At 50.2% G+C, this 14293-nt stretch overlaps 1 protein-coding gene and 1 long non-coding RNA gene across 6 annotated transcripts in view; one reads left to right on the top strand and one right to left on the bottom strand.

Annotated features, from left to right (window-relative positions):
• SMPDL3B (sphingomyelin phosphodiesterase acid like 3B) overlaps positions 1–14035 on the bottom strand; it is a 23255-nt gene extending 9220 nt beyond the window's left edge. Inside the window, exons 1-3 of the mRNA XM_059137741.1 lie at positions 13875–14035; positions 3621–3834; positions 109–206 (exon numbers count right to left, since the gene is read on the bottom strand). Of these exons, the coding sequence (XP_058993724.1) occupies positions 109–206; positions 3621–3834; positions 13875–13935 (373 nt within the window). The 5' untranslated portion in view covers positions 13936–14035. The remainder of the gene's footprint in view (positions 1–108; positions 207–3620; positions 3835–13874) is intronic.
• The window catches only part of LOC131810118 (uncharacterized), a 24419-nt gene extending 10126 nt beyond the window's left edge, over positions 1–14293 (top strand). For all 5 annotated transcript variants that reach the window (XR_009345416.1, XR_009345415.1, XR_009345414.1 and 2 more), the window contains 2 exons: positions 11547–11609; positions 14139–14293. This is a non-coding gene — a long non-coding RNA (uncharacterized LOC131810118). The remainder of the gene's footprint in view (positions 1–11546; positions 11610–14138) is intronic.

The raw sequence follows: 14293 nt of genomic DNA, 5'->3' as shown, positions 1-14293 counted from the left end.
ATTGGGGCTGTTGTTGTCCCAACAGACACTGCCAGGGGTTGTTGTTGTCCCAAAAGACACTGCCAGGGGTTTAGGCAATGCTTCGGGGGACAGATGGCAGGGCCTTACCTGGAAAGACCTCTCTGATGAGCCTGGTCAAGCGCTCCACGATTCCCAGCACAGCAGCTTCTCCCAGCCTCTCATTGGGCACATGAGGTGTGTCATCACTGCAAAACACCACGGAGCTCATTTAGTGCAGGCAGCTCAGGAGGGGGCCCGAGAAAAAGGAGGAACAGCTCAGCCATGAGAAAACAGGCCTTGGAGCGGGTCCTCTATGAGGGGAGGGCCAGGCTGGAGCTGGGAGTCTAGCAGGACAGAGTTCAAACCTAGTCTCTGCCAGTGACCTGCTATGGGTCCCTGGGCAGCCTGCTTAACCTCTCTGAGCCTCCCTTATCTCATCTGTAAAATAGGGGTAATAATGGTACCTACATCTAGAGTATTTCTGGGACTGTAATAAATCTGGAATAATGATATACATAAAGTATAGACAAGCTGGACCACTCTTCCTTATAAAAAGCATATTTCCCGGGACGCCTGGGTGGCTCAGTTGGTTAAGCAGCTGCCTTCGGCTCAGGTCATGATCCCAGCGTCCTGGGATCGAGTCCCACATCGGGCTCCTTGCTCCGCAGGGAGCCTGCTTCTCTCTCTGCCTCTGCCTTCCACTCTGTCTGTCTGTGCTCGCTCTCACTCTCTCTCTCTCTGACAAATAAATAAATAAAATATTTTTTAAAAAAAAGCATATTTCCCAGGTGGCTGTCCTCACTTGGGCTCCAATGAAACTCTTCTCTTTTCTTTTTAAAATAGGTAAAAACAAAGGAAAATAAAAAGCAGAAGAGTAGCTGCCAAGTTGCAATTAATATTATTATGTTAAGAGGGAAGCTTGGGGGTTCGAGTCCCACCTGCAAGTCCCCAGGGAGCTTGGGGTGGAAAAGCTGTCTCTGAGTCCTGCTCCATTCTCCAAGGGTTCTAGGGAGCTGTGAGCTGGCATCAGAGTTTAGAGTTCATCCTATGGCAGATCCAGGACCTGCCCTAGGACACTGTTCTGCTGACCTAAATTCCTGGATCCAACTTAGAAATGGGGCACCTGGATGGCTCAGTCGGTTAAGCATCTGACTCTTGATTTCAGCTCAGGTCGTGATCTCAGGGTCATGAGTTCAAGTCCCACATTGGGCTCCACATTAGGCATGAAGCCTACTTAAAAAAGAAATATACAGCAAGGTCAGAGAGCAGGGGAGGAGAAAGGGAAAAGGTAAGAGCCCCAACAATATAAAGCTTGAGGACCCAGCTGGACCCGACGGGGTGAGGCGACTGCTGCCTCCATCCTCCCCCAGGAAGTTAATCAGCTTAGTAGCAGTGATACCGTTACTAGCAGCAAACCTGGCTTGCTTTGTGCCCCGGACTTTCTGTGTGTTGTACTCACATCCCCTAATTTGTTCTCCATGATAACCCTCCAATGTGGGTTCTGTTAGTCCTGTTTGACAGAGAAACAAGGCACAGAGAGGTGGCGGATTCTCAAAGGGGTGGAGCCAGGGTTTGAACCCAGTCGGCGGGGCTCCAGAGTCTACACTTATACCCATTACTCCCTGCATGCAGCGTCTCTGACCCTCCTTAGGGCCCCAGGAGGAGCCTAGCCCCCTGCCCACCCCAGGGACAGGCCAGGGGGTCCAAGGACATCAGGACAAAACTCCTCTGCCCTTTATATTTCTAGTTTGGAGGATCTAATTCTTTCTTTTAGAAAGCACTTCCAGGGGCACCTGGGTGGCTCAGTGGGTTAAGCCGCTGCCTTCGGCTGGGATCGAGCCCCACATCGGGCTCTCTCTCTGCCTGCCTCTCTGCCTACTTGTGATCTCTATCTGTCAAATAAATAAATAAAATCTTTAAAAAAAAAAAAAAAACAACAACAGAAAACACTTCCAGTTCCTACAGGTTACCCTAAGGGATGACAACTTGCCCCAAGAAGTCAAACTTTTTAGAGACTGAATGATAAAAGGTCCCAGAGGTCATCTCATTCAACATCATATATATCGCAAGGCCCCAGAGATTTCCCAGAAACATCATGTTTCTGTTAAAGGATCGTGAATTTCCCAAGGCAGTCACCTTTCCCAGCGGGATCACATCACATCTTTCAGAATATTCCTCCCGGGCCCCTCCTCGGAGAATCCAGAGGCTCCTGGAGCACAATCCGTCTTGGGAGCAAGAGTTCAGGGTCAAAGCCTAAAGCTCACTTTCTTCTTAGACTGATTCCTGCGCTGCCCAGACCTCTCCTGAGACACTGTCCCTTCCTTCCTTCCTTCCTCCCTTCCTTCTTTCAAAATTTTATTTATTTATTTGTCAGAGAGAGAGAGAGGCACAAGCAGGGGGAGTGGCAGGCAGAGGGAGAAGCAGGCTCCCCACCCACCAGGGAGCCCAAAGTGGAACTTGATCCCAGGACCCCAGGATCATGACCTGAACCAAAGGCAGACGCTTAACCAACTGAGCCACCCAGGAGCGCCGACACTATCACATTTCTGAAGTGTCCAGCCTTGCAGCCTCCTGCTGCCAACCACAGGGTCCATCTCAGGGTCATTCCCAGTCACTACCACACCACACTGAGGGGCAGCTGGGGGCATCATGAGCTTAATCCCACCCTGTACAAGTGTCCAAGGAGGCTGGAAGAGGGAGCAGGAAGTCAGAGCACTGGCCAGCCTTCCTCACCAGCCCCCTGCTTACCACTTCCTGTGAGGTGGAGTCAGGTGCCCTGCAAAGCTCGCACATCTGCCAGTGAGCCTCCCTCCTGGTTCCCCAGTGTCGACCCAGGGCTGAGCGCAAGACAGGCTGCTCCACCGAGGGAGAGAGAAAGGAGCCAGGGAGTGAAGGGACAGGACAGCCAGTTCTGAGGGAAGTCGGAGGACTCATGGCATGTCCTTGGATGAGAAGCAGAAATGGAATCCGGCTGAGGAGAAATCACCCACCCTACAAGCTGTCCTTCAGCAGAGCAGTGCTGTGACCAGTGAGAACCCCCCAGGCCAGAGCAGCCAGGACACTGGGTCCCAAAGCCAGGACCACCCTCAGCACCCCTACCTTCTTCCCTCCTTGCACATGGATCCCTAAACCCCTTTGGGAGTGGCCCCAATGTTCATCGCCCTGACTTAGAATCTGGGAGTTCTCGGGGCACCTGAGTGGCACCGTCTGTTAAACCTCTACTCTTGACTTTGGCTCAGGGCCATGGGATGGAGCCACTTGCTGAGCTCTGCACTCAGCAGGGAGTCTGCCGGGGTCTCTCCCTCTCCCTCTCTCTCTAATAAATACATAAATCTTAAAAAATAAAATAAAATAAAATCCGGGAGTTCTCCACATACCCACATGTGCCCTGACTGTGTCCCCAGCCTCAGAGAGAGCTGTGTTCTACTAAGGTTAGGAGACAGAGTCAAGAGCATAGACTGGGGATCGGCCAGACCCACAGTTCCCTCAAGCTTCAGGTCCTTCCTCTCTGAATTTGGGCCGGTGTGAGGACTAAGGGAGCTGGCCTGGGGAGGGAGCCAGGCCCACAGGTGGCACTCAGCAGGGGCCTGGTGAAGGGTGGCTTTTGTGACTGCTCTCACCCGGTCCAGAGGATGAAGTCTGGCTCCGGCACGATCTCCTTCATGGTGTAGATGGAGGAGTTGATGAGGGCCCAGGGAGAGTCGCAGAGGTAGTCGCCCCAGGGGCCTGCATTGGGCACTGGCTGGGAGCCAGCTGATGGGCACACCTGGAGGGGGTCTTCGGATACCTTGTAGTCAGGGTCAAGGTGCAGGTCAGAGATGTGCCAGAATTTCCCTGCAGGGGAAAGGAGACAGTCTTTGATGCTGGTACCTCCCTGAGCCTGGATGGGGAGGAAGCCCAGCCGGGGTCCTGGCTTGGGGAGAACAGGCTCCAAATGTGAGACACTTTCCTCAGAAGCCAGGGTTCACAGAGAACGAGCCACAGGTCTGACTTGGCCCCAGGAAGCCCTGAGAGGACCTGTGAGCTTTGACCCTCTCCATTTTCCCACCTCAGGGGACCCAGCAGCAGCAAGGGGATTGGGCTTCTATGACCCTCAAAGAATCCTTTGGCAATTCTAAGCAGCGTGCTTGTTTGAAAGCTAAGTTTGGGTGCTTGCTTCGGCAGCACATATACTGAAAGCTAAGTTTGGGGAAAGTCATGGTGAAGGCTCTGGAGCCACCTACAAGCTGTGTGACCTTGGGTGTGTCACTTCACCTCTCTGAGCCCAGAACTAGAGCCACAGCTTCCAACCTAGGCTTGCCAGAATGTCAAAAATCTCTTGACATGAGGAGCACCTGGCTGGCTCAGTCTGAGAAGCATGCAACTCTTGATCTCAGGGTTGTGAGTTCAAGCCCCATGTTGGGTACAGAGATTATTTAAAAAGAAAATCTTAAAAAAAAAATTTCTGGGGCGCCTGGGTAACTCAGTGGGTTAAAGCCTCTGCCTTCGGCTCAGGTCATGATCCCAGGGTCCTGGGATCGAGCCCCACATCGGGCTCTCTGCTCGGTGGGGAGCCTGCTTCTCTTCCGCCTTGTGATCTCTGTCTGTTAAATAAATAAATAAATTCTTTTAAAAATTAAAAAAAAAAATTCTTGGTGTGATCCCAACAAAGAAACAGGCCACATGGTGGATTTGTCATCGGTACCCAGCAGGGGGCTGTGGATAAGTAGTTTCAACCATTCTTACTGACCACATTTGGCCTCTGCCTTAAATCCTGTGTTTTTGGCTACGACCAGGGTGAGGCCTGGGATTTCCTCATCCTCCATCACTGCTGTCACTTCCTCCTGCATTTCCTGTGTCACTCAGGGGCAACAGTCATACACCCCAGCCCCGCCCCCAACCCAGGAAACCTGGCTTCCGCCAGGGAACCCAGGGCTTCCCAGGGCTGCTTTCAGGGATGGATAGCCACGGCACCACACAAGCCACAGGACCCCCCTTGGGGCTCTAGGAGAGATCCAAAGGTCAAGTCCAGCCCCTGATCCTCTCTCCAAAACTTCTCCTCACCTAAACCTTGTTTACACTAAGGTGCAAATGACTGATTAAGTAAGTCGGGATCCCTCCCAAGGTCATTACACGGTCACTGCAGCCCTGGAGGGGCAGTTGACCCTCAGACAATGCAGATTAGGGGCACTGATGCCCACACAGTCATAAATCTGTGCATTAATTTATGACTACCCCAAAACTTAACTACTAATAGCCTACTGTTGACCAGAAGCCTTTACTGATAACATCAATAGTCAATAAACATGTACGTTGTATGTTGTATGTGTTATATGCTGTATTTGCACAGTAAAGTAAGCTAGAGAAAAAATCGTTATTAAGAAAAGCCATAAGGGGGCGCCTGGGTGGCTCAAACGGTTAAGCGTCTGCCTTGCAACAGGTCATGATCTCAGGGTCCTAGGATCAAGTCCTGGGTCGGGTTCCCTGCTGAGCAGGGAGTCCACTTCTCCCTCTACTCCTCCCCCTACTACTGATCTCTCTCTCTCTCAAATAAATAAATAAAATCTTTAAAAAGAGAAAAAAGAAAAATCATAAGGAAGAGAAAATATATTGCAGTACTATGTTTATAAAAAAATCTGTATATAAGTGGACCTGTACAGTTCAAACTTGTGTCCTTCAGGGGTCAGCTGTATTGATCATTATCCCCATTTTGCAGATAAGGACACTAAGGCTAAGGTCATGTTAACTAAGATCAATATGCCTGAGATCAGACAGCAAAATGGTGGAGGTCCCATGGCTCTTGATTTTCTCCCAGGAAGATGTGATTGCTAAGGGTGTAAAACCAGTGCCTTTTTTTTTTTTTTTTCTAAGTAGGCTTCACGCTCAATACAGGGTTTGAACTCACTACCCTGTGATCCAGAGTTAGATGTTCTACCCACTGAGCCAACCAGGTGTCCCCAAAGGGCGCCTTTTTATTTATTTATTTATTTTTTGTAGACAGTCTATGCCTGCATTTTTTTTTTTTTAACCCAAACTAAGAGTCTTTGTTTATAATCGGGGGAATTCAAACTTGTCACACAAATTGTGATCACTCTATGTGAAATTACTCCTACAGAGAAAATCCCAAGCCGAAGAAACTAACTGCCTCATTTCAACCAGTAAATGGGCAGAGTTGGTAGCTGAGCCTGTGCATGGAGACTGGAAGGGAGTCACACCTGCTTCCAAGCCTGAGACCGGGCTGGCCAGGTCAGCCCTCTCTGGAATGCGGTCCCCTGGCTTCCTCTGAAGACCAAGCAAAGACCAGTCCCCCGCCTGGAGCAGGCTCTTCTTCAACTAACCGTAAGCAGGAAGTAGTTCCTCCCCTTTGATGTCAGCCCTCTGAGAAGCCAGGGAATATTGCTTCACTCCAGAAACTCCTTGTCTGCTGACAGGCTCACCTGTCGGCTGTCAGCTTCTCTTCCCACAAGCTCTGGTCTAGTCAGAGTGTAGAACTGAAACTCCTTCCAGCCTCCCCGGGATTCCCAGTGATACGTGTGCGCGCGCTTGAGGTGCCTTTACCCGCTCATCTCATTGCATCTTTACAACCATTCTGTGAGGTGGAATTCTTGTGCCCATTTCACAGATGAGGAAACTGAGGTTCAAACCCAGCCCTCTCTGGCTCCAGAGCTGAGGCACAAAGTTGACTCAGAGCCTCCAGAAGATGGCTTTTATAAAACACATATGTTGTGCATAAAACAGTGGGAGCCACAGGCTTCTGCGGAATTAGTCACAGACTGTGAGGAATTAAGCTCTAAAACATCATGGAGAAGGGGATGAGTCTAAGGACCCTTGAGGGAGGTGGGTTGTCTGGTTTCTAATCCAGGCTCTCCCTTGTGTTGGCTGAGAATTCTGGCAAGCCCGTTAGCCTTGCTGAGCCTCGGGGTGTTTGACATCTGGCCCGCTTGTCTGAGAGCAGCAAATAAGATGGTGGAGAGAACGGGCTGGTAGAGAAGAATCCCAGTACACCACGGGCCCTGGCAGCTACCCCTGGGGCAGGAGAGACTGAGAAGGTGTGGCGCATCGGGCAGTGCAACACTTTACTCTTGAGACCAGATGTCCTCAGACTTTCCTGTGCGTAAGCCTCACCTGGGGGTCTCATTAAAATTAAGAGCCTTTATAGGGGCGCCCAGATGGCTCAATGGGTTAAAGCCTCTGCCTTTGGCTCAGGTCATGGTTCCAGGGTCCTGGGATCGAGCCCCACATTGGACTCTCTGCTCAGTGGGGAGCCTGCTTCCTCCTTTCTCTCTCCCTGTCTGCCTCTCTGACTACTTGTAACCTCTGTCTGTTAAGTAAATAAATAAAATCTTAAAAAAAAAAAAAAGAGCCTTTATAGATTCATGCTGCTTGAATCTTTTACAGTAAGAAAGTATTCGTGTGTTCCTTCAGTTTTAAGAGTAGCTGTCATTATTATTCATTAATTATTGAGAATATGAATAAATTGGGGCACCTGGGTGGCTCAGTCAGTTAAGCATCTGCCTTCAGCTCAGGTCATGATCCCAGGGTCTTGGGATCGAGCCCCTGCTCAGCGGGGAGTCTGCTTCTCCCTCTGCCTGCTGCTCCCCTGCTGGTGCTCTCTGACCAAAAAGAAAAAAAATCTTTTTTTAAAAAAAGAGAGAGAATATGAATAAATTCGGTATTAATTCCAGTGAGTAGTTGAGAGCACAAACCTGGCTTGGAATTCCAGCTCCGCTGCCCACTAGCTGTGGGACCATGAGCAATTCTGTGCCTCAGTTTACTCAGCTGTAAAAGGGGGACAACAGTGCCCCCTATCTCTTCTGGTTGATGTGAGGGTTAATTGAGATAACAGGAGAAAATACCAAGGCACTCAGCATTGCAAAGCAGCAGGTATGCTGAATCTGATCCCTGGGGGGCGTCCTGCAAGTCCCCCCTTCACCATGGGGGGGAGGGGCTACCACTTTTCACAGCCACCCCTGCATCCCCTCAGCTGCTGTCCTCTGCAGATAAAGTGCAGAGGGCTAGGACTTGAGAACAACGTGAAGACAGATCCTGTCTCCTCCTGGACGGCCCTCCCTGAGCGGAGGGCTGGTGGGCACAGTTCATCCTCCAGTTTAAATTCTGAGAGCTCAGTTGTTCTTCATCCCCGGGTAGGCAAAACAGTTTCCTAGTCTTCCTTCTCCATCACACGAGTCACCAGGTCCCCTTGTCCACTAAGGGACAACAAATATAGGACCCAGGGCCTTGTAGCTATGTAAGGCCCATGGAAATGTTTGAGAGCTGGAAAAAAAGTGCATTGGTTCCCAAGCTCAGCCATCAAAATCTATAATTCATTTGAAAAGCAATGATGTATTTAAAATTTATTAAAATCGTATAATGTGAGATCCTTTAACCCACTGAGCCACTCAGGCGCCCCTAATGTGAGATCCTTTAACTGTGATTTTTTTTTTAAAGATTTTATTTATTTATTTGACAGACAGAGAGAGAAATCGCAGTAGGCAGAGAGGCAGGCAGAGAGAGAGGGAAAGCAGGCTCTCCGCTGAGCAGAGAGCCCAATGTGGGACTTGATCCCAGGACCCTGAGATCATGACCTGAGCTGAAGGCAGAGGCTTAACCCACTGAGCCACCCAGGCGCCCTAACTGTGATTCTTTTTTTTTTTTTTTTAAAGATTTTATTTATTTATTTGACAGAGAGAGATCACAAGTAGATGGAGAGGCAGGCAGAGAGAAAGAGAGAGAGAGAGAGAGAAAGAGAGAGGAGGAAGCAGGCTCCCTGCTGAGCAGAGAGCCCAATGCGGGACTCGATCCCAGGACCATGAGATCATGACCTGAGCCGAAGGCAGCGGCTTTAACCCACTGAGACACCCAGGTGCCCCCTAACTGTGATTCTTGATGGGGACGGGAGACTTGCAAAAATAATTCCTAGGGAAAAAAAAAAAATTCCTAGAGCCCAAGAAGGTCTTCAGCTGAGTCTACTTTTATGATTGGAGACAAGAAGAGGAAGGCAGGAGGACACCTGCTATTAATTTAGCACCTACTGAATGCCAGAAGCTGTGCCAAGCACTCTACTGACAGAATCAGTGACATACATTCTAGTATTGTACCATTTTACAGATGAGGAAAGTGAACCAGCTAGTGGCAAACTTATGATTCAAATCGTGTCAGAACAGAAAAGATCATGATGCACTTTACTTTGTCGCTAGCTAGCAGTGTGACCTTCGATGTTTATTTATTTTTAAACTTTTTAAAAACTATTTTATTTATTTGTTTGTTTATTTGGGAGAGAAAAATGAGAGTGACAGAGAACAGGAGCAAGGAGGAGCGGGAGAAGCAGGCCCCCCTGAGCCCGACACGGGGCCTCTATTCCAGGACCCTGGGATCATGACCCCAGCTGAAGGCAGACGCTTAACCTACTGAGCCACCCAGGGCTCCCTGACCTTGGATTTTTTTTTTTTTTTAATGGTCCTTTAAACTTTTACAGCACATTACAATGTATGTATGTGATCTCACTTAGCTATCGCATTTAAACTCTCTTCTTTTTTTTTTTTTTTTTAAGATTTTATTTATTTGCCAGAGATAGAGAGAGAGAGTACACACAAGCAGGCAGAGAGGCAGGCAGAGGCAGCGACGAGAGAAGCAGGCTCCCCGCCGAGCAAGGAGCCCGATGTGGGACTCGATCCCAGGACCCTGGAATCATGACCTGAGCCGAAGGCAGCGGCTTAACCAACTGAGCCACCCAGGCGTCCCTTCTACCTTATCCCTATCCTATTTTATAGTGACATAAGAGAGTCAAGGTCACAGAGATACTGAAAAGGTAGGACCCAGATTTTTTGGCTTAAGGCAGTGGGGTTATTCTGGAAAGGGCAAGTGTGGAATGTGGAATAAGGGAAATCTAGTTTTGAATCTAGGCTCTTCCACACTGGCAATGGCAACCTGAATGAGAGATTGCCCCAGCTGAGTCTCAGTTTCCTCATCTGTACAATGGGGATCACGTGCCAGTTGCAAAGGGGCGGATGTGTGGATGAAAGGAGCAATTTCACGTGCAGCAGGCCCCCGGGCCGTGTGGCAGACAAGCCAGCCCGAGTAATGCTTATTCCCTGGGCTAGTCTGCCGCGCGGGCCTCGGTTCTTCTTCTCTTCCAAAGCCTCTGTCTGTTTCCTCGAGGGTAAGAGGACGGGACTGTGCAAAGTTATCTGAAGGCCCTGCCAGTTCTAAGGCTCTCCAACTCCATGACTTTTTTCTATAATTGTGTGTAACCCACACCACAAGATGATCTGGTTGCTCTTTTAGTCCTTTGCATTTGACCTTGAGCAATCACCTCCCCTGTAAACTGAGGCCTTCCAAAACACAGGCCTCCCTGGTTCAAGCCGACATTTACTGACCCCCTGTGTTAAGCCCGCAGATGGCTCTCTCCCCACGACAGCCCCCCAGATTCATTGTTAAGGGAAATGTTAGCCTACTGTGCTAACCCCCCATGCTAACCCCTGGGACAGGGTTTGGCTCTTTCTCTCTAGTTTGGAGGATCACCCGGGGCGGCAAGGGCCGTATGTGGGAGGAGAGGGAGCCCACTGGCTCTTATGTACCTGCACCCAAGGTCTTGGCTGAGGAAGTGGAAGTCCAAAGGCCACAGGCTTGACTGCTCTCTGCCGAGGGTCTCAACCTACGGGTGCTGTGGAATTCTTCTAAATTTTAATTTTGTTTTTATCAAGATGAAATCAGAGAGAAAGACAAACCATAAGAGACTCTTAACCATAGGGAACCAACTGACAGTGGCTGGAGAGGAGAGGAATGGGGGTGCGGGGGCCGGGGGGGTGGGGATGGGCGTGGAGGGCACGGGATGTCAGGAGTAGGGCGTGTTACACGCACCCGATGAATCCCTGACCTCTACCTCTGAAACTAATACTACACCGTATGTTGATTAATTGAATTTAAATTTAAAAGAAGAAAATAAATAAAATTTAATTTCCTTTTAAGGTATAGATGTATACATTCCAGAAAGTTTGGAATAAAGAGAAAAAAATAGTACCTATAAAAATCCACCATCCCAGGGACGCCTGGGTGGCTCAGTGGGTTAAGCCTCTGCCTTAGGCTCAGGTCATGATCTCAGGGTTCTGGGATGTAGCCCCGCAGCAGGCTCTCTGCTCAGCAGGGGGCCTGCTTCCCCCTCCCTCTCTTCCTGCCTCTCTGCCTACTTGGGATCTCTCTCTCTGTCAAATAAATAAATAAAATCTTTAAAAAAAAAAAAAAAACCCACCATCCCAAGAAGACCCTTCGAAGGGCATACTGGGTAAGGCAGCTGAGAACAGACTTGGTCCTGCCACTTCCTAGCTGTGGGGCCCTGGGCAACTGTTCTGCTTCCTCTAGCTCTCACTTGCCTCATCTGCAAAATAGGTATCATGGGAATAGCACCTGCTTTACGGGGACTACAAAAACCAAATGAGGTTTTTCTTCTTTCATTTTTTGAGTGGGCCTGGCCCATCCTAAGTCTCAAAAAATAAATGTTCACCCTTCTTGGCTCTTTCCTTTGTCTGTTTCAGCGTTCCTTTGTTTTGACAGTATTATTTTATAAACAGGGTGAAGTTGTACAACCTGGGTTCATGTCCCGACTCGGACACTTACTACATGTATAACTTCGGGTAAGGTGTTTCACTTCTCAGAGACCTCAATAATCCCCACTTGACAAGGCTGTTGTGAGGGTATAATGCAAAAAACTTCGGCAGTGCCTGGCACAAAAGAAGTACTTAATAATTGTCAGCATTGGTCTTGGTTTTGCTGTATCGCCTTAAACCTTTCCACAATCCACTGAGCTCTTCCCTTACTGCTGTCAGCATTTTTCATGACCATAAATGATGCTCAATGAACATCCCGTGCATTTGTGGGGGAGGGATCCTTTTTAACCACCAGGCCTCTGAGCTGGGGGCGCCCTGTAGCATTTGGATTTCCAAGAAAGCATAATTGAAAGTGAAAGAGTAAGAGAGTGGGAGGTCCTTTCAACCATTCCCACCCTTCTGCCAGACCTGCAGGGCCCTGGAGTCCCTCAGTGGAGACTAGGGTCTGCCTCCTGGGTAGAAGGAGGACAGCCACTCAGCCTTCTCCCAGGCAGGTCACCCTCACAGGGAATGACACACTCTCAGGGCTCATCCCAGTGGTATTTCCAAATTTGGATCACAGCATTTGGAGCCCAGTCCCTCTTTGGCATTTTGCTCTGTCTCCTACCCCCAGACACTGGTGCTCCTCCTCCCCGGCTTCTGAGATGCCCGGCAGAGCACTTGGCCGGAGCTCCCAGCCTCTCCGGGGTAGTGTCCGAGGGCGTGCAATGACTACGGAAGCACCTAGAGACCAGCAACTTTTGGGGTCCAGCCTGGAAAAACTGAGCCCCACAGAACAAGCAATGAGCAGAGCCCGGAGTCTGTCCCTCCCTCTTTCAACCTCATTCCTAGAGCTACAGAAAGGGTATTGGGTTCTCTGTTAGGTCCCTTCCCAGGACTCCAGGAAAGGACAACCTAGGACAACCTAGGATCATTAAGGAGAACCATTAAGGGGTCCAGCCTGGCCACTGACTCCTTTTCTACCTCATGGAACTCTAACAGGCATCTCCAACTGGACACATCCATAATCAAACCGCCATCCCCTCCTCCTACGCCTCAGCCAATGATAACTCTGTCCTCTCAGCTGGAGGCAAAGACCCAGGAGTCACCCTGGAGTCCTCCTGTTGCCCCACATCTGCCTGCAAGTCTTGTCCAGAATCAGACCGTCACCAACCCGCCGTGCTCCTACCCTGACAAGCCTCCGTTTCCTCTCACTGGAGGATCACAACAGCCTCCCCATGGCTGCTTCTCCTTTACCACAGTGGCTCAGGTCGTGACCAACCACCACAGTGCGCCCAGGGCTGAGGGAGTACCCAAGTCACAGAACTTCAAGTGCTAAGATTAGGTAAATCTTGGGTGCACTGAGACATGTTGGTCACCCTGACTTTTACCTCACTATGGTCTCTTTTCAGTGCATAGCCCAGGGGGCCTTTTCAAGCTTATTCGAGTCAGATCACCCCACGGCTCTGCCTAAAAACTCTCTAATGATGTCACACTCAACCCCGAGGCCTTACACCGTCTATATGTTTATATGTGAGCTCACACCAGCACCCCACCCCCCACCCCCATGAACCTCAACTTCATCTCTCCCATTCACCTTGCCTACTTTGCTCCAGCCACTCTGGCCCCGGGCTCGTCTTCACATGCATCCCCTGAGTGTCAGGTGTAGGGCCTGTGTGCTTTCTATGTTCTCTTACTGGAAAGTCCCCTGGATGTCCCCAGAGGGAGGGATGCTCCCTCCCTCACTGCCTCAGGTCTCTACTCAAATGCTATTCACTCATCTTAAGCCCCCCCAACCCCCCACTCCCACCCCTTTCTTCTGCTTTATTAGTCTCCATAACACTTATTACTCCTGGAATATCATGCATTTATTTGTTCCAGTGTCTTTTGATCCGCTTCTCCCTAGTTGAAGGAATGCTTCCCTAGGACTGGAGCTTTGTTTCCTTTCTTTTCTGACACATTCTGGGTTCCTAGAAATTGGGTGTGGTATGCAGACAGCCCATAACCCATGTTTGTTGAATGAAGTCATGAATCTGCCTGCCACCTTCCACCTCTACCAGATAGCTGGTTCTTATGTACCCGCACGTCTTCGCAAAGTCGGTGTCCCTCCCCTGGCCAGCTGTGGCCTCCACTTAAGATCTTCAGGCTCGAAGAGCACCCCCACCACTCACCCACTCTCTCTTTCCCCGGGGCCTCCCTGCCCCAGCTTCCCACCTTGCTGTTTTTAGCAGCATTTCAGCTCCCTGTGAACCACTTCCAAGAGCCACCGACCCCAGGTTCACAGTACAAAACCAAAGCATTTTGGAGGCCTACCTGGTTCAGCTCTGGCGACTCCCCAGGGGGCCAGGAAAAGGAGCAGTTTGAGCAGCCTCATCTTTGGAGCTCACTTCCTGGGAGCCCCGGGCTTCTCCAGGAGCTGGGTGGGGCCAACACTGCAGGTTTCCTATCTGGATGCTCTTGGCCATGGGCTTGAGCAGAAGTTCCGGCCCGTTGCCCTGTGTGCCCAGTGATCCGAGGCACTGCCTCCTCTGGCTTTTCTTCCTTAGTGCCTCCTCTGGCTTTTCTTCCTTTGCGTAGCAGGGCGTGAGCTGGGCTGGCCCAAGGAGGGGCATCAACCAGGCCTTTGAACTCTGAGGTGGAAAGCAGCACTTGTCCTGCCTGTTCCGCAAAGCACGTCTGTCCAGCCAGCAGCTGGATTCTCCAGGAACCTCGCCCAGCCCCTGTGACTGAGT

Source organism: Mustela lutreola, chromosome 10 (genome assembly GCF_030435805.1).
Source record: "Mustela lutreola isolate mMusLut2 chromosome 10, mMusLut2.pri, whole genome shotgun sequence".
In the NCBI taxonomy this organism is placed as follows: domain Eukaryota; kingdom Metazoa; phylum Chordata; class Mammalia; order Carnivora; family Mustelidae; genus Mustela; species Mustela lutreola.
The sequence above is the reverse complement of the archived record's forward strand: the minus strand, read 5'-3'. Positions and strand labels throughout refer to the sequence as shown.